Here is an 18173-nt window from a genome sequence, read left to right as displayed (position 1 = left end):
TCTCCTTGGGAGAAAGTGGAAGTTTAGGTGGCCAGGTGGCTCAGGGTGAGAATTCGGCAGCCAGTGAGCTTTGTGACAGGTGAAGGCAGGTGACACCTGTCACTGTCCCTGCCACCCACACCAGGTGTCCCTCTTGCATCCTCCCCACACATATAGACTTCCCAAATCACAGCACTAGCTTTTCAGCTGAAAAACTCAGTTCTTGGTGTGCCGTGGCTGCCTGCTCACTCTTCCATCCTTCCACAAAGTATAAGCTACGTGAGGACAAGGATCTTGTCTTCTTCATCACTGTTATGTCTCCAGTGCCATGTCCCAAGCATGACACCTAGAGCTGTGTGGGCACTCAGTCAAAATAGGAACAAATAAGAAGAGCAAACACTCAAATGGCATTTACTATGGGCCAGGCCCTATTATAAAGGCTTCACACTAATTAACTTAGTTAATGCTCATAAGAGGCCTTGGAGAGTCTTACTAACATTATTCCCATTTTATGGATGAGCAAACTGAGGTTCATCCATAAAATGGATGAGGTTATGAAACAAACCAAAGGTCGCCCTGTTGGTGGACAGAGCTGGGATTATGAACTCAGGCAGTCTAGCTCCAGAGGAGAAATTCTGAACCATTCTCCCCACTGCCTCCAAATAAATAAATAGATTCGTAAAAAGCCTTAGGGGTGCCTAGGCAGACAACCCTAGGGCGCAATGGAGGCACCTGCCCAGTAGAAAACCTAGCACCCTTCCTAGGAAACCTCTACCCTGTTTTTAAATGAGGGATCAGGAGAGAGAATAAGAAAAGAAAAAAAAAAAAAAAAAGTAGGGATACTCAGAAGGAGGTCAGAAGAACTGATCAGATGCCTGATAAGGGCTCCACGATGTGCATAACCAAAGTGTCGGGCAGAACTGACAAAGGAAATGGCGTAGAACCCGTCCTACCCCTTGTGGCTCCTCAGTCAGATCAAGGTTATCACAAGGAGTAAGGGGTCAGAGAGTAGAAAGAAGAGAATCTGTGAGACCTGGGGAGAGAGAGTGGCTAAGCTGTGACTTTCACGAATGCCTCAAGGAGGCCTTGCAGGGCTGCAGTGTCCTTGCCTTTGGGACTCTTAGACTTGCGAGAGCCAAAGCAGCTGCCCAGGGTCAGTGGAGACTGACCTGAACTCCAAAGGGTTCACATCACAAATGCCCATGAAGCATGCAGGGTGGATGTGGGGAACCTTCTTGGTAAGGACATCGGGACATATGGTCTTCTGACTCCCTGGCCTCGGCCCTGTCCACCCTCTGCTGTGTCTCGGTTGCTCACAAACTGAAGAAAGAAGCAGAGGGGTCCCTGGCTGCAGCCTGCCCCTGCCCTCCTAACTCTCCCCCTCAGCCGCTGGGACTCCCAGGGAGGCCTCAGTAAAGGCAAACTAATTTCTCAAGACAGTTTTGGCATTGACTGCATGAGTAGAGCTGTGGATGAGAAGGTGAAGACTTATCTGGCCACAGGGCTGTTTACAGGCTGTGCCAATCTCAGACTGCGATGACAGGTGCCTGCAGCAGGGAGACGTGAAAGGTCCCCACCACACAGCCCCTCTGCCCAGGGACAGACACATGCACACCTGGTGAGGCCAAGCTCAGTGCCTCAGGGATGCGTGAGCTGGCTGGCGCCTTGCCCTTTGATTTGCAAACCTCAGATGGGCAAGCTGGAGAGAAAATTCTACTCCCCTAGTAGAAGGAGTGCAGGTACTGGGGCAGCCAGACCCACATCTAACCCCTGGCTCCACTATGACTAGCTATGTGACCTGGGGCACATTTCTTAACCTCTCAGACTGAATTTTTTTGTTTGTTTGTTTTATTTTATTTTATTTTTTTTGAGACTGAGTCTAGCTCTGTCGCCAGGCTGGAGTGCAGGGGCGCAATCTCGGCTCACTGCAACCTCTGCCTCCTGGGTTCAAGCAATTCTCCTGCCTCAGCCTCCCAAGTAAACAGGATTACAGGCATGCGCTGCCACACCCAGCTAATTTTTGTATTTTCAGTAGAGACAGGGTTTCACCATGTTGGCCAGGACAGTCTCAAACTCCTGACCTCGTGATCTGCCCATCTTGGTCTCCCAAAGTGCTGGGATTGCAGGTGTGAGCCACCGTGCCTGGTTGAATTTTTTCATCCGTAGAAGTGGGGACTGGGCTGGGTGCAGTGGCTCACGTCTGTAATCCCAGCACTTTGGGAGGCTGAGGCGGGCAGATCACGAGGTCAGGAGATCGAGACCATCCTGGCTAACACGGTGAAACTCCGTCTCTCCTAAAAATACAAAAAATTAGCCGGGTGTGGTGGCGGGTGCCTGTAGTCCCAGCTACTTGGGAGGTTGAGGCAGGAGAATGTCATGAACCTGGGAGGCGGAGCTTGCAGCGAGCCGAGATCACACCACTGCACTCCAGCCTGGGCGACAGAGCGAGACTCCATCTCAAAAAAAAAAAAAAAAAAGTGGGGACAAAAACTCAGCTTGTGGAGTCATTGTGAGGATTAGCTTTGCTGAAACAATGAATATCAGACTGAACCTCACAGATGCATGGCACAATCCCTATAGAGCCAGCCTGCCTGCCTTCCTGCCTGCCTGCCTTCCTTCCTTCCTTCCTTCCTTCCTGCCTTCCTTCTTTCCTTCTTTCCTTCCTTCCTTCTTTCCTTCCTTCCTTCTTTCCTTCCTTCTTTCTTTCCTTCCTTCCTTCCTTCTTTCCTTCCTTCCTTCCTTCTTTCCTTCCTTCCTTCTTTCCCTCCTTCCTTCCTTCCTTTCTTCCTGCTTTCCCTTTTTCCTTCCTGCCTGCCTGCCTGCCTGCCTTCCTTCCTGCTTTCCTTGCCTTCCTGCCTTCCCACCTTCCCTTTTTCTTTCCTTCCTTCCTCTCCTCCCCTCCCCTCCCCTCCGCTCCCCTTCCTCCTTTCCTCCCTTCCTCCCTTCCTCCCTTCCTTCCTTCCTTCCACACAGTCTCAAAGTTGGCATGCTGGCCCACTGTCCCTCACTATCTGGGTGAATTTGGGCAGGTTACACAACCTCTCTGAGCCTGGGTTTTCTTATCAGTAAACAGGAGATGACAACTCCCTCTTCATGGGGTTATTATGAACACGAAATAAGCATGTACAACTCTGAGCACAATACTTGTCCCATTTTAGGAATTCTTGTAATGTCCATTATTCAGATTTCCCTCCTTGGTGAAAGACCAGTGGGGTCCCCCAGTGATTGTGGACATTCTGCCCAAAGATGGCCTCTGACTGCCTCCTCAGAGCAAGATAGAACCAGTCACCACAAAGAGAGAAATCGAAAAAAGAGTCTGGTCAGACCCCTGGCTCAGGCAGGTGCCACCTAGCCACCCCCGCCCCAGCCCTTCCTCCGCTCTCCAGGCTAGAGGTGCCACATGTCAGTGACACCCACCCTGCTGGGTAGGGAGGGTGCTCACTTAAGCCTGAGGCACAATTCTTTCCCAGCAGGCTTCAAGTCCCTTGGAAGAAGCTCTCGAACATCTCTGAGCCAAAGAGACACTGCCTTTTCAGCTGACAACTGGAATTCTGAAAATCCCATTTCCTTAGAGTAAGGGACTGGGCATCTCATCCAGAATCCCAGACAACAGAAGCCCCACCCCAGCACAGCTGTTCTCCAAGCCAGGGTCCTCTAGTTCAGTAAACGCTTGTGCCCGGTACAAGAAGTGGCGCAGAGGGGCCACTTACAGAGTGGCTGGAAGCAGGTGTCTGGAGTCAGATAGGCCTGGGGTGTCAGGCTCAATTTTCTCTTCTATAAAATTGGGATAATAGCACCCAACATCTAGAAATATTGTTAGGATGCAAGAAAATAAGAAAGCACTTAGCACCGTGCCTGGCACTTACAAGCGCTCTGAATAAATGGTTGCGAATGACGACGAGGGTGATAATAATGGTGCTGCTGCTGTGGCCTGCCCTAAGGCTCTCTGCCCCTCATGCTCCCAGCACCCTCACATACCCACCCTCCCCAGGGGCTGGCATCACAGAGCTACACCTATAACTCTCGTCAGGGGCAAGGGTCAGGACCAAAGCAAAGCCTTCTTTCTGTTGGGGGTTTCAAATACATTTTCAAACATTTCTAAAAACCCCCATTTCCTCAAAAATCAATTTTCTTTGTCATCTCCTCTGAAAAACCTGTTCTTGGTAGGCATTCTCCCGGTGATCTGGAGCCCACTACTTTTAGTTTATTGCTGGGCACCTGCAGTTTTTAATAAGTTGTCCCTTGCGATCAGTTTCAAGTCGAGCTCTGGTTACCAGAAACACCACACATCGGATAGTTCTCTCTAGAACCGCGTGGGGAAAGCCTACACCCTTCTCCCTAGGGCAATTATTTCTCTTGACGCAGGCTGGGGCTACATGTTGATAACCTGCCTGTCTATCCAACCTGAATCTTCTTGACGGATATAGCACAAGGAACTCACAAAACCCGATCTTGATGCGCATCCTCTTGGCTGCAGCATTCCAGTCTAGCATCCTGATCTTTGTTTGCTTCAGGGAGGCTCAGGTCTCCCCAGAATGATTAGGGAGATCTTGCTCAGCTGAGAGTCAGACATACTGTGGTTGGAATCCTGGCTCTACCTGCCCTAGATGTGTGACCTCGGACAAGTTCCTCAGCCTTCTCGGAGCTCTATTTTCCTCATCCATCACATGGGGTTAAAAATCCTGGGCTTGCAGGTGGCTGTACAAATTCAGTGAGACAAAACAGGTAAAGGGCTCGGCATAATGTGAAAGTTCAGGAACCGGCAGCTAGCCTTGGTCTAAGAGAGAAAGGTGCAGAGTTCCTTGAAAGGGCAGAGCAAGAAAATCTGTTCTCCCTGGAGATACAGGGGGCCCTGGGTTCAGAGGTGAACTCAACCCACCCCAGGCAAATGGCAAGACGATCTCATGGCAAACAGCTGGAGCCCACCACTGCAGGCCCCGAGCCATGTGCCAGCCCTGCCTGTCCCAGCAAAGGGGCCTTGGGGTTGACACAGCCAGTGCCAAGCCAGATGGGGCAGTGGCCAACTTTCCAGTCAGCCCAGATGTCTGTCTTTCTCAGATGAAAACTCAAAAATGTGGCCTCAATCAAAGTGGCTTTTGAGAGCCGTGTGTTCTCCAGACTCTGACAGGAGGATTGAAGAGGCCTATGAGTTGGGATCCTTTGATAAATCTCAAGGGGTCAGGAAGACCCGGCTCAGGCTAGGTCCTGGGAGTTCAGCTGAGTACACATTACCTCTACCACTCAGAGTGAAGGGAGCAGAGGCGAACTGTGGGCTGGTCTAGACTGACTCCCGGGCCAGCTCTCCACGCAAGTTCTGTGGCATTCCGGAAAAAAAGGGATTCACCTATGCCATGTAATTAAGACTTCAAGGCAGTCCTTTTCCATGTCAGGAATAGTGGCATTCTGGTGGGACCTTCTTCAACAGTCCAGCACAGAGCCTCAAAGCCAAAATGTGACTGAAGGGAAGCCACTCCCAGGCTGCTCGCCCTATCACTCCCACTGCCACCTGATTTGCTAGAACACCTCACTGGGGATGACAAAGGCTTCCCCCAAAGAAGCATAACCCTATTTTATCAGAGGAGAAATAGGGGCTCAGAGAGGCAAAGCCACCAGGGCCAGGGATGATCTGGGATCCAGAAGTCTTGTCTGTCTTGCCAACCTTCCCCAAACCTGCCCTGACAGCTTGCCTTTTCTTCCTCTGCTTCTTGTACAGAAGCTTGTCATCCCCACTTAAAGAAATGTGCCCACCCCAGCCCCAGGCTCAGGCATGAAGTGAGGTGCCTGGCACTCTGTCAACACAAACAAGGCTCCCCAACATCTTGCCCCTTCTCTATACAATGCCCAGCTGCACTTTCATGTGTTTTTGATGTTTATGTTGCCCTGGTCTTTGTTATTTCTTGCTCAGTGTGCTGGGATGCTTGACATTCCAGGGTCTGTACCCTGGTGCCCAGCATGCTGAGATGTGCTGGACACAGTGGGGGAGGCCACCGTCTGGGATGGGGCGGAGCGAGGGCAAGGGCTGAGCGTTGGGTGTGTTGGGGGAGGGGTACAATTGGCGTTCTGCATGCACCTGATCCACAGAGCTCTGCTCCCATGCCCACCGCCACTGGGCTCCAGCCCTGCCTGAACCGAGCTCACCGGCTGTATTTGGAGCAGGGTTCTTGGGCATCAGGTGGGCTGAGCTCTCAAGGCTGGCACACAGGTGGAACCAGGAGTGGAGCAAGTGGGCGAGCAGGTAGCCACTTCAGTACAGACTCTGGCTTTTTTCTCCTGCTCCCCACCCTTCCAGTGGAGGGCTCCCCCACTCTCAGAAGTGCTTTCAAGATCTGGGGATGTGGTCACTGTGCCTGTCAGCCCTGGTTGAGGGGAACAGGCCTAGAATCCTCCATTGGCAGCAGCCAGCCCTGGCATGGACCTCACAGCCTGCCTCTCTGCATCCCTGATGGGCTCCAGAGCTTGGGACAGGCAGGCCCTGTGCTCCCACTCTCCTCTCCAATCTTACAAGCGGCAGATGTGACATATAAGTGAAGAATCCAGAGTGGCTCTATTTTCATTTTCACTAATGTCACCTGATATGTGGCTACTAACATCACTGTCAGATTGGCTTAGTGAATTAGAGAGGAGGTACTGACCCAAGGACCCTGTGGGGTCCTGACTGCTCACACCCCACCCAGAGGGCTGCATCTCAAGAGCTCAGGATTATGCTTGGTACCCAAATCAAGCACACCTTAAGGCCTGAAGACTTGCCCAGAGGAAGGTTCCGTGAAGGGCACAAACCTCAGCTGGGAGGAGAATCCCAGCAGTGAAGCGGGATTCTGGGGAAGGCCCTTCTGGAAGCCTGTTTCTCAGCTGCACCACTCCACTCCTTTATACCCATGCTGCTGGCAGCTGAGCCCACTCTTCCCCTTCATTATTTCTCAGACTCTAGAGGCAACAGTGTGACAGCTCATGAGCCCTGAGACAAGGAAGGGAAACTTCTAAGTCTGCCCCCGAATTGCCACTTGGATGAAATCTCACTGTTTCCACCACCTAGAAAAGCCAGCTCCCTCCTAGGACAGCCCTACTGGGTCAGGAGGTCCCAGGGTAGGTCAGCACCTTGGTCAGCGCAGCAGGTACTGCACGCCCCTCAGAGGGCTGATGGGGTAAATGGGGAGAGACTCCCACCCACTTGTCTGAATGAGCCAGCTCTTGGGAACCAGAACCTGCCCAGAGCAGGGACATGGGAGCCCTGGCTCCACCTAACCCTTCTGACATGCCTGCCTTTCTACAGGAGAGCCAGGGCTGAGCAGGGCTCAGCAAGAGACACACTGTGCTCCAGAAAATGTTGCTAACTCTCTTGGTCTTACTCGCATATGCAATTTCCTTGGGTTATTAAACTCTTCCCCACTCTTTAACTGTTCTACCCTAGTTATTCTTCAAATCTCATCCTGGAAGTCATCTCCTCTGAGCTTTCCTTGATCCACTGGCTTTAGCCCGTAGGGCCCCCATCCCGTAGTTTACAGATGTGCAGGTTGTGTGCTGCACAAAAACACCATCTCTAAGGGAATCATTGGCATTCTAGATTGGCATATTTATGAAGATGATCCTGAACAAATGGAAGGGCAGGTTTTTCTAATTTGCACAAAGGTGCTACTGGACCTATGAGGGGCCTGGGTTCCACTGCCTCGGCACTTGACCAGACACTGCTCAAACCTCTTCATTTCTGATGCCCACCAGCCACCTATGACTCCCTGCTAAATTGTGAGCTTGGAGAGGAAGGCGCGGTTTTTACCACCTTCTCTACTCTCTGTCCAGGGCCTGCACACTATGGCCTTTTCAAATAGTGGTTTGGTCAATGTAAATATTTGTCAACTGATTAGAATGTGGGATATCGAAGTTTCAAGGGTTTAACACCTGATGGGAAAGAGAAAAGAAAACAAGGAAAGAAGAAAAGTGGCAAAAACATCTCTGGCCTACAGGGGAGACCTGGGCAGTTTGAGGTACATTTCCTAGTAGGGTAGTGGGTCCATTCCTTTCTCGCTTTCTTGAGGGATACTTTCTAATAACAATAATGATAATGACAATAACAGCCAGGTTTATTGACCTAATACTAAGCAGGTGCATCATTTCATTTAATCTCTACAGCAGCCCATGAGGCTGGCACTATTACTCTCTCCATTTTACAGATCAGGAGACTGACGCAGAGAGAGGTGATCAGGAGGAGCTGGGACTGGTACCTAGTATGTGTTAGACGTTTAAGCCTGGGAGCTGAATACTACCTTTTGCTACTTTGCCAAAAATTCTATCACATTGTAAAACCGTCTACACTTATTTTAAGTTTGGAAAATATAGTCACTGCTCCACAGCTGAGTCTGATGTGAGGAACGGCCCTGCCCCTCCCACCTTTGGGCTCCTGTCCAGACTCCTGACAAAGCTGATTGACCAAGCTGACTGCTGACAGGCAAAGGAAATACACACCAGGCTCACGCCCAGGCCCAGGAAGGAGGCCTGAAGGGAGAAGACAGACCAAGTGGGCAGAAGCCACACTCAGGGACAGGCATCTGGTCACCCACCTCCCAACTGTGCAACTAAGACTGGGGAGAGCATCGTGAACAGGCATCTTGCTCACTCCTGAAATCACGGTCCTTGGCACATACAAGACACCCAGTGAGTATTTGCTGAATGAATGAATGAACACATGTTAGGTTTTTCCTATCCTCCAAAAGAAGGCAAGGAATTAGGGTTCCCATACCCCAAGGATGAGGACATCTAGAACAGACATTCAACCCTAATTAAAAGTCAGGGAGGCTGGAACAGGAGGTAAGGAGATAAAAGAGGAGGCCTGGGAGCCCCACCAGTGAGAGAATAAAGAAAACACTGAATCAAATCAAGACCCCTGGACCCCTGGCATCTAGACAGGGGTATACAGGGGAGCACTGAATAAAATCCCTAAAATCTGATCAAGAATCTCTGCAAGAGGGGGCAGGCCCTTGCAGGCAACCAAATGGAGCAGGCAGGCCAGACTGCACCAGCAGAGGGCTGCCAGGAGCCTCAGTGCTGGCCAGAAACACCTTCAAAGCAGGTCTGGGAAGTCTGCAGTTTACCAGCCTGTTCTACCTGCCTGGCCTCTGACACCCTGGAGGGGAAACCCTGGCAGGAGAGGGCAGGCACGGGGAGGGCTTCCCCCGCCACTCTTAACCTTGGACTCCAGCACTCACCGGGTCTGGGTGGGCATGGGGCACACAAAGTCACCCCCCAGAAGGCTCCCACACTGCCACAGCAGTCCTCTTGGGTGGTCAGCTCCAGCAGAGGGTTGGCACACTGGAAGAGAGGTCATGGACACCTGTGACCACCCCTCTTCCCTCCCAGGCTGTGCACAGAGATGTCCCCGGAAAGCCTAGGACACAGAGCTCACTCCCCACATTCTGCCAGAGGAGGTCCCCAGCCAAAGAAGGGGAGAAACAAGTCAGCCCATATCCCAGAAGGCAGCAGAGAAACCTGCTGTGCACTCTCCGAGCCCCTAAACTTGTGTGTGGATGGGACACCGCAGACACAAGATCCGCCCTGTGCGGGGCTGCAAACCACCACCCTCCATGGCCCTAGCCACAGACAAAGGGTCCTAAAGGAAGAGCTTCCTCTGCCTACCTCCAGGGAGCCGCAGGGTCGCCCACAGTGTGGGCCTTCCTTGTGAGCACTGCCCCAGGTTCAGGAATACCCCAAGCTGAGAGGCCAGGGACTATCTGGAAATTCAGGGTGTTTACCCCTTGGCTGTCCCACTTCCTCCAGTTCCCTAACCTCAAATGGGGTTTCTGGAAATACCTTAGTTTCTGGAAACTAAGCGGTTTCCTGGCAACCCCAAGAAAAACCATACTGGGCCTGGTCTAACCCCTATTCTTGGGTGCCTGGCGTCAGAAAAGCTTCCCTGATTTCCCATTATGAGCTGAGGATGGCCCCAGGGGGCAATAGGGTATCTCTCATCTTTGTACCACCAGGGTTTTTGGGTTAACCTCCATTTGTTAATTCCACACCTCTGTGACCCCAACTGTAGCCTCAACTAGATACAAAACTCCTGGCCAGATGCTAACAGCCCTAGTGGTCCATGCGCCAGGGGTCATAGGATCAGCAACTCGAGGCTGCCTTCACCTGAGGATGCTGGTGACAGCTCCTCCAGAGGGGAACTTCCTTGGGTCCTCTTCTGTGTGCCTGGTATTGACAAGCACCAACTAGAGTCCAGGAAGGAGGCCCAGCCTCTCCATACATGGGCAATTTCATGCCTTGGGTTTTCCCATCTGGGAAATGGGAGACTCTGCAGACACTCACATTCCATAAGAACAAAGAGGACAGAGAGGAGGAGAAGGGCAGACTGGGGACAATTGCTGTCCTGGAAGCATCCAGGGCTGAGGCTAGAGCTGTGTTCTCACCTGTCCGTTCACAGTGTTCAGGTAACACCGGCCCAGCAGTCCTCGAGGCCTGGGTGCTGCTGGGGGCAGTGGCCGAGGGGGCTCTCCAGACCGAGCCGGGATGTTGTTGCTGTCCCAGAGGCTGTGGCCAGGGCTGGCAGGCAGCCAGGGCGGGGGTCTGGTCTCCACGCTGTTCTCCTCTAGGGCCTCCTCCACCCCGCCCCGCACCCGGGCCACCTGGTGGATCTGCACTGAGGCCTCGGGCGGGTGGTGAATGTGCACCTTCACCAAGGAGGGGTTCACGGAGGCTGGGCACAGGGGCTGGGGTCAGAGCCAGGGAAGCAGGGCCCCACCCTCATTTTCAACCCTCTGAAGGGTATCCACCACCCCTGGGCCAGGCAGGCCACTGGCTATGTGTCACCCTAAAACTCTCCTTCCATTTCCTTGCTCCCAAGTTAGAATCCCAGAATGATCCCTTGGGACAGGATGAAGTGCAAACTCTGTCACTGAAGGAGCCTCATTATCATGTTCTAAGCTACCTTCCTGATTCCACCTCCCCCATGACCCTGGCCAACCCTGGAGCTCCAGCCCCCTGGCTCCTGCATGGCCCCACCTCCGTGCCTTTGCTCATGCCAGTCCCTCTGCTTAACCAGATGCTACCCATTGTTTCAGGCCTAACTGCAGTCCATCCCCTCCATGCAGCTGTGCCAGAGCACTCTGGGCTTAGGCGCCTCTCCATCCCCTGATCCCCTAAAGCATTCTGCATTTTTTTGGTACCTAATAATGGAAGGCAGGGAAAATGAAATGTTTTATGCTGATATTCTATTTCCCATCCATTCTCCCTCTATTACCCAGGTCCATGGGTTCCTTGAGGGCAGCACCCTGCCCTTATACTGTTTTGTCTTCCCCAAGGTACCCAACACAGGGAAAGGGCAAAAACAAGTGGATGAATTCCGATGGGAGGGGGCCGAGAAGTTGAGGGAATGAAACTCAGCACTGAGGGCCAGGAGAAAGAGGGAGGTTTGATGGTAAAGGAAGGACTAGGCCGGGCGCAGTGGCTCAAGCCTGTAATCCCAGCACTTTGGGAGGCCGAGACGGGCAGATCATGAGGTCAGGAGATCGAGACCATCCTGGCTAACACGGTGAAACCCTGTCTCTACTAAAAAATACAAAAAACTAGCCGGGCGAGGTGGCAGGCGCCTGTAGTCCCAGCTACTCGGGAGGCTGAGGCAGGAGAATGGCGTGAACCCGGGAGGCGGAGCTTGCAGTGAGCTGAGATCTGGCCACTGCACTCCAGCCTGGGCGACAGCAGCTTCCCTGTCCCTGTCACAGCAATGGTGACAGCCTCCACCCAACTGGTACTCCTCCCAGGGTCCCACTGGCCCAGCTGTGCTGGCACTCACCCAGCTGGTTGGAGAGTGGCAGTGTGAAAGTGGAGTGCCTCAGGGGGGCTTCCAGCAGGGCTCTGGAGCGGGACCCCCTCCCTGGAGGCTCCCTGTCCGGCTGCGGGATAGGCAGGTGGCAGAACTTCCCGGTGGAGTTGGCGGGGCACCAGCACTCGTCCCTGCCGATGCAGCGGCCTCCGTTCAGGCAGGGGATCTGGCAGAAATCTGCAACATCAACCGTCAAGGTAAGCAGCGGTGGAAGAACAGTAGCACCTGTTCTGTGGCTGGTGACCACCACAGAGAAACGGGCGGCAGAACCCTGACCCTAGATGGCTCCTGTAGCCTGGAGCCCCCTGAAATGTAGGGACTTTCCACTGCATTCATGTAGAGTGAAGAAGGGTGGATAATAACCAGTCCCTGCCTTCCTAAAAAGCCCGTTTAGGCCTTTCCCTGTACCCCACAATAACCTGGGAGGTGGCATTATCATGAACTGTCTCTTCTCTGTTGAGGAAACTTGGACTCAGAGAGGTTATGTGACTCCTAGAGTCACACAGCTAGGCTGCCAAGTGAGGACTCAGCTCCCCATGTGATTTGGGACACTTGTGGAGCCACAGTTTGGGAGCAGCGGGCTCCCGTCCAAGGCAGACCTGGCTCTCTGGCTATTCACCCTCCGGGGCCAGCTGGGAACCATCTGAACGGGAAAGGGACTCACAGATGCGGAAGCCAGACTTGGGATCGTGCCCATGGCCGCCCTGGCTGTACAGGGTGGTGGTGTCGCCCCTCTCACAGCTGTTGGCACAGTGTCCACGGGCACAGGTCTGCTTGCAGATGGTGGGAGTGAAGACGATCTTGATCTTCTTGATTTTCTCCGTGAGGTTCAGCCCTGCAGAGAGAGGGCTTGGGTCCAGGGGGCAGGGCTGAGAGGCACAGCTGTGACCTCCAGAGTCTGGTTAGAAAGCCCCATGGGACTAGGGCTGCATTCATCTCAGGGGCATTTGCTGAGTACCTACTGGATGCAGGGTCCCATCGTAGGGGCAGGGTGATACCTTTGAGAAGCTCGCAGATGCGCCAGCCACCAAGCTCACACTTCACGCACATCAACCCTCTTGAGTGGGTAGTATGTTAGGTTGAACTATTAGAAATTGCCATTTTTGTAGGTTCCTAATGGCTGAGTGTTGGTATTTTTCATACATCCAACCTACTATGTCCATTTTACAGCTAAGAAAACTGAGGCCCAGAGAAGTTTGGGTGCCCAGGTGATGCAGCTAGCAAGTGATGCAGCTGGGCTTTGAACCCAAGGGCAGGGAACAGAATGCGGCTCAGGCTTGCCAGAAAGGAGAGTTTTCTAAGAGAAGAGAAGAAGATGAAGCCTGAAAGGATTAGAGTCAGGTTTTGGAGGGGACCTGATTACCAGAACAAGGATCAGGCACTTTATTTGGTGGGTGGTGGGGGAAGCCGCAGAAGACTTTTAAGCAAGACACCATGCTGGCTGTGATGCACAGGGGGCTCCAGAGGCGGGGCGAGCACTGGGGAAGTCATGGCAGCAGTGCAAGCTGAGGTTGCTTCATTTACCAAGAGCGGTGGCAATGGAATTGGGGTATTAATTCAGTATGGGCAGCCTGGGGACAGAAGCCAGAGGCAGAAGGTTGAGGGAGAAATGGGAGGGGAGGAAGTTGAAAAAATATGTGTTGATCATGGGTTTGAGAAGCTTGACTGTGAAGGGAAGAGATAGGAAGGAAGCGGAGAAACAAATGTGTGTGTGTGTGTGTGTGTGTGTGTGTGTGTGTGTGTGTGAATGAGCAATTGTACATGCTGAGGGGAAAGGGCTGAGAGGGAGGGACAGGGTGAAGATACAGAAGTCGGGGGACAAGTGATGTCAGCATTCCAGAGGAAATGAGAAAGGGTGCCACAGTGTGCCTTAGATAAGAGGGACACCTCCCTCTCAAGATGGCATGAAAGGAATCATCAACCATGAAAAGGAATGAAGCACTGATACACGCTGCCACATGGATAAACCTCAGAAACGTTATGCTAAGCCAGGCACGGGAACTCGCGCCTGCAATCCCAGTACTTTGGGAAGCCGAGGCAGGAGGATCACTTGAGGCCAGGAGTTCGAGACCAGCCTGGGCAACATGGCAAGACCCCCATCTCTACAAAACATTTAAAAATTAGCTGGGCATGGCGGTGCGTGCCTGTAGTCCCAGCTACTCTGGAGGCTGAGGTGGGAGGATCACTTGAGCTCAGGAGTTCCAGCTTATAGTGAGTTGTGATCATGTCACCACACTCGAGACTGGGCAACAGAGCAAGACTGTCTCTTAAAAAAGAAAAAGAAAAGAAAAGAAAATGTAATGCTAAGTGAAAGAAGTCAGACACAAAACATAGCACATTGTATGACTCCATTCATGTGAAATGTCGAGGGTATGCAAATCTATAGAGACGGGAAGTAGGTGAGTGGTTGCCAGGGACAGGAGGGGAGATAAAGAGTGACTGCTGCTTAATGGGTACAAGGTTTCTATTTGGAGTAATAAAAATGTTGTGGAATGAAATAGTGGTGATGGTTGCACACAATTATAAATATACTAAAAGGCACTGAAGTGTAGCCTTTAAAATGGTTAATTTTATGTTATGTGAATTCCACTTCGATTTTTAAAATGGAAATAAAGGAAGGAGGTGAGCTCAGGCACAGATGTAGACACGGGAGTGGTGTGTGTGACGGGCAGGAAGTTGAGGAGCTCTCTGGGAGGTGGGGGCATGTCCGTGGGCTGACAGATGGGGCCCTGGGAAAGGAGGGGAGGGGAGGGGAGGCCTGGAGTAGCTGCTCTGAGAAATGGAGGGAGAAAATGTCCAGGCACACAGGGAGGGGTCGTCAGGCAACAATAAGAGTGTGCCATGGCGTGAATCCACAGAGATTCTGTTTCCTCCTGTGGGAAGCAGAGGCGCAGCTGTAGGTGCTGAGGAAACAACTGGTTGGGTTGATCCAGGAGGGTTGGGGTTTGCAGGAGGGATGAGGTGGAAGGACCGGGACCAGGGAGTTGAGGATCACAGTGGGATACGAGGGAAGCAAAGGCAGGAGGGGATGATAGATTGGGCAGAAATAGAGCAGTCTAGGTCTAAGGGTTGCAACAGGGGTGAAGTCCAGGTCCACTGGTTTGGGACCCCTGGAGCTCGGCACAAAGCAGGAGATCAAGAAGCGTTTGTTGGTTGGCTGAAAGAATGAGGACAAGGTGACAACTCAGCCCCTCTGTGAGAGCAGAGGGGGAAAGCTGAGGTGGGAGAAGAGAGTTCTAGAGGCCCTGCTCTTCTAGGACCCAAGACAGGGCATCCTTACCCCAGGGGGATGAGGGGTGCTCCAGAGGTACCGCCTGCTGGGTGCCATCTCTCTGCTCAAGGCCTGGTCCCGGGGGCAGGGCGTTGGAAGAGAGCTGGCTACTGACCGTGGCAGTCGGGTGAAGTCGGACGGTGCGGGACAACCCCACGTGCTGCTGGGAAGGGTGGGTCTGGCTGAGGTCACTCAGGGTCCTGTGGAGACAACCGCGGCATGGGGGTTTGCACCCTGGGAACAGTGTGTCTGTGCCACTCCTCATCCAGCCACCCACTCCCTGCCTTTGCACAAGAACAATGCTCTCTGGCTGCCTTCTCACCCATGTATGGCTGACTCCCGGACATGAACGTGCCCCGAGGCAGAAGGACTGATCCAAAGGCCTGCCGGCTAGTTTTGTAGAAATACCAACCCCTATGTGGAATCACCAGGCTTTTGGTGGGTTATTCCAGGCAAATCACTCAGCCCCTCTGGGCCCCAGGACCCTTAACTGCAAAATGGGGGTGTTAGATGTCCTCATGGAGCTCTGACATTCTGGGGGTCTTTGAGAACCCACTACGGACCAGCCCCTGCCCTGAAACCAAGTCCTGTACATACTCCCTACCACTTCTTAATATATCCCTTAATATGAATTACCTGTAGAAGAGGTGCCCAACAAACACACCTTCACAGATTGATTCAGAGCAGAGCCTAGAATCTCCCTCTCATTTATTTTTATTGTAAGAATAATATAACAACAATATTCAAAGAGAAAAACACAAATTCATCATCTCCCATCCTGACCCAGCAAATACTTTTGCATATTTTCTTTCAACCTTCGCTCACATATATGATTTTACACTATTGTCATAACCTAGAGATACAATTTTAAATTCCGTTTTTCACTTAACATTAGATCACAGTTTACACAATTCAATTTGTCATATTTGTCACGTTCATCGCTACATGATAGTCCAGCTAAAGATGAATCACAACTTATTCAGATATTTACCTGTTGCATATTTAGATTTTTTAAGAAGTTTTTTGTTTGTTTTTGTTTTTGAGACCGAGTTTTGCTCTCGTTGCCCAGGCTAGAGTGCAATGGCGCGATCTCAGCTCACTGCAGCCTCTGCCTCCTGGGTTCAAGCAATTCTCCTGCCTCAGCCTCGCCAGTAGCTGGGATTACAGGAGCCCGCCACCACTCCCGGTTAATTTTTTGTATTTTTAGTAGAGACAAGGTTTTGCCATGTTGGCCAGGCTCATCTCGAACTCCTGGCCTCAGGTGATCCACCCACCTTGGCCTCCCAAAGTGTTGGGATTACAGGCGTGAGCCACTGCACCTGGCCTGTTTTTAAGTTTTAAATATGTACATCCTTACCTATATGACTTTGTCTTCTGTTAAAATATTCCTTTAGTACAGGGGGATTTGTTGTACTGTTCTATTTTGTATGTTTGAAAAAATGTTATAGGAAACATTTTGAAGGATTAAAACTTTAGGATGAGGCTGGGCATGGTGGCTCACGCCTGTAATCCCAGCACTTCGGGAGGTCGAGGCAGGTGGATCACTTGAGGCCAGGAGTTCGAGATCAGCCTGGTCAACACGGTGAAACACCATCTCTACTAAAAATACAAAAATTAGCTGGGTGTGGTAGTGCATGCCTGCAGTCCCAGGTACTTGGGAGGCTGAGGCTAAGAATCGTTTGAACCTAGGAAGTGGAGGATGCAGTGAGCCAAGATCGTGCCACCGCACTCCAGCCTGGGCAACAGAGTGAGACTCTGTCTCGAAAAAGCAAAACAAAACGAAAACTTTAGGATGAATTCCTGGGGCTAGAATGACTGTATCAAAGGTTACAAACATTTATGTCTGTAGGCACACAGTGGTGTATTGCTTTCTGAAAGGGTTGCATCCAAATATATAAATGAACCACTTAGAGCACAACCTTGCCAGCACAGCATATTATTAATTTTTAATACTTTGCTAGCTTTGAATATGCACAAAGTGGTACTTCAACGTTCTTTTCACCTCCCCCCTCTTTTAAAAAATTATTTTTGAGGTTGAAATATTTCAGGTATTTATTTACCACTTGTGAAAATCCTCCGCTCACATCCTTTGACATCTTAACTGCTTGAATTGTCTCATACATTTGGACACATTCTCTTGATGTTTATTATTGGGCAGGCTGTTCTAAAAGGCAGCCTCTGTTGTAAATACTCTGTCATTGTCACAATGTCTATGAACCACTGTGTATACGACAGTGTCTGGACTGTGGTGGGTGTAAGTATATTGCAGACTTCAAAGCTGAGAGAGGCTCAGTCCTTGCCCAAGGTTATACAAGAGCTAAATCGGGACACCAGGATGCCAACCCAGGGCCTGATCCACAGCCTGTGTCCTGTGCCACCCGACAACCAGCCCAGACTCCAGGGGGAGCTCAGCCTGGAAGCCTCTGCTCAGGCCTCGGGGGCATCCCTTCCCCCAGTAGGTCCCATGCCAAGCCTCCCCACTGGTTTCCTTGCCCAAGTGGGATAAGGCCCTGGGATTCTCTCCCTCCCCCATCTCCACCCCAGTTCTGTCAGCCCTCGGTGCCCAGGCCATGAGCAAACTCCTTATGCTTTCCTGGCAGAAGGCAAACTAGGACTGGCCTGGCGCAGTGGTTCACACCTATAATCCCAGCACTTTGGGAGGCTGAGACAGGTGGATTACCTGAGGTCAGGAGTTTGAGACCGGCCTGACCAACAGAGAGAAACCCCATCAAAAAATATAAAGATTAGCCGGGCTTGGTGGCACATGCCTGTAGTCCCAGCTACTGGGGAGGCTGAGGCACGAGAATCGCTTGAACCCGGGAGGTGGAGGTTGCAGTGAGCCAAGACCACCCCACTGTACTCCAGCCTGGGCGATAGAGTGAGACTCAATCTCAAAAAAAAAAAAAGAAAAGAAAAGAAAAAACAAAAAACAAAAAAGAAAGCAAACTCCCTCCAAGGGCTTCCAAGAAAGCGCCGGGGAGAGAGAGGTGGCTGAGCTGCTGGCTCACTGGGAGCCTTGTCCTGGGTACCAGGCTGGTGCCATGCTCAGGTTAGTGGCAGTGCCACAGAGCATCCCAGAGAGGTGAAAAGAGTAGCTCATGTTCTACCCAG

At 51.8% G+C, this 18173-nt stretch overlaps 1 protein-coding gene across 4 annotated transcripts in view; it reads right to left on the bottom strand.

Moving 5' to 3' along the window:
- LOC105495791 (latent transforming growth factor beta binding protein 2) overlaps positions 1 to 18173 on the bottom strand; it is a 158971-nt gene that overhangs the window by 41325 nt on the left and 99473 nt on the right. For all 4 annotated transcript variants that reach the window (XM_071099844.1, XM_011765571.2, XM_011765572.2 and 1 more), the window contains 5 exons: positions 15072 to 15262; positions 12456 to 12626; positions 11762 to 11968; positions 10380 to 10666; positions 9177 to 9279 (listed from right to left, as the gene is read on the bottom strand). In XM_071099844.1, the coding sequence (XP_070955945.1) occupies positions 9177 to 9279; positions 10380 to 10666; positions 11762 to 11968; positions 12456 to 12626; positions 15072 to 15262 (959 nt within the window). The remainder of the gene's footprint in view (positions 1 to 9176; positions 9280 to 10379; positions 10667 to 11761; positions 11969 to 12455; positions 12627 to 15071; positions 15263 to 18173) is intronic.

Source organism: Macaca nemestrina, chromosome 7, assembly GCF_043159975.1.
Source record: "Macaca nemestrina isolate mMacNem1 chromosome 7, mMacNem.hap1, whole genome shotgun sequence".
In the NCBI taxonomy this organism is placed as follows: Eukaryota; Metazoa; Chordata; class Mammalia; order Primates; family Cercopithecidae; genus Macaca; species Macaca nemestrina.
Note: the sequence above shows the minus strand (reverse complement) of the source record. Positions and strands in the feature narration are given on the sequence as shown.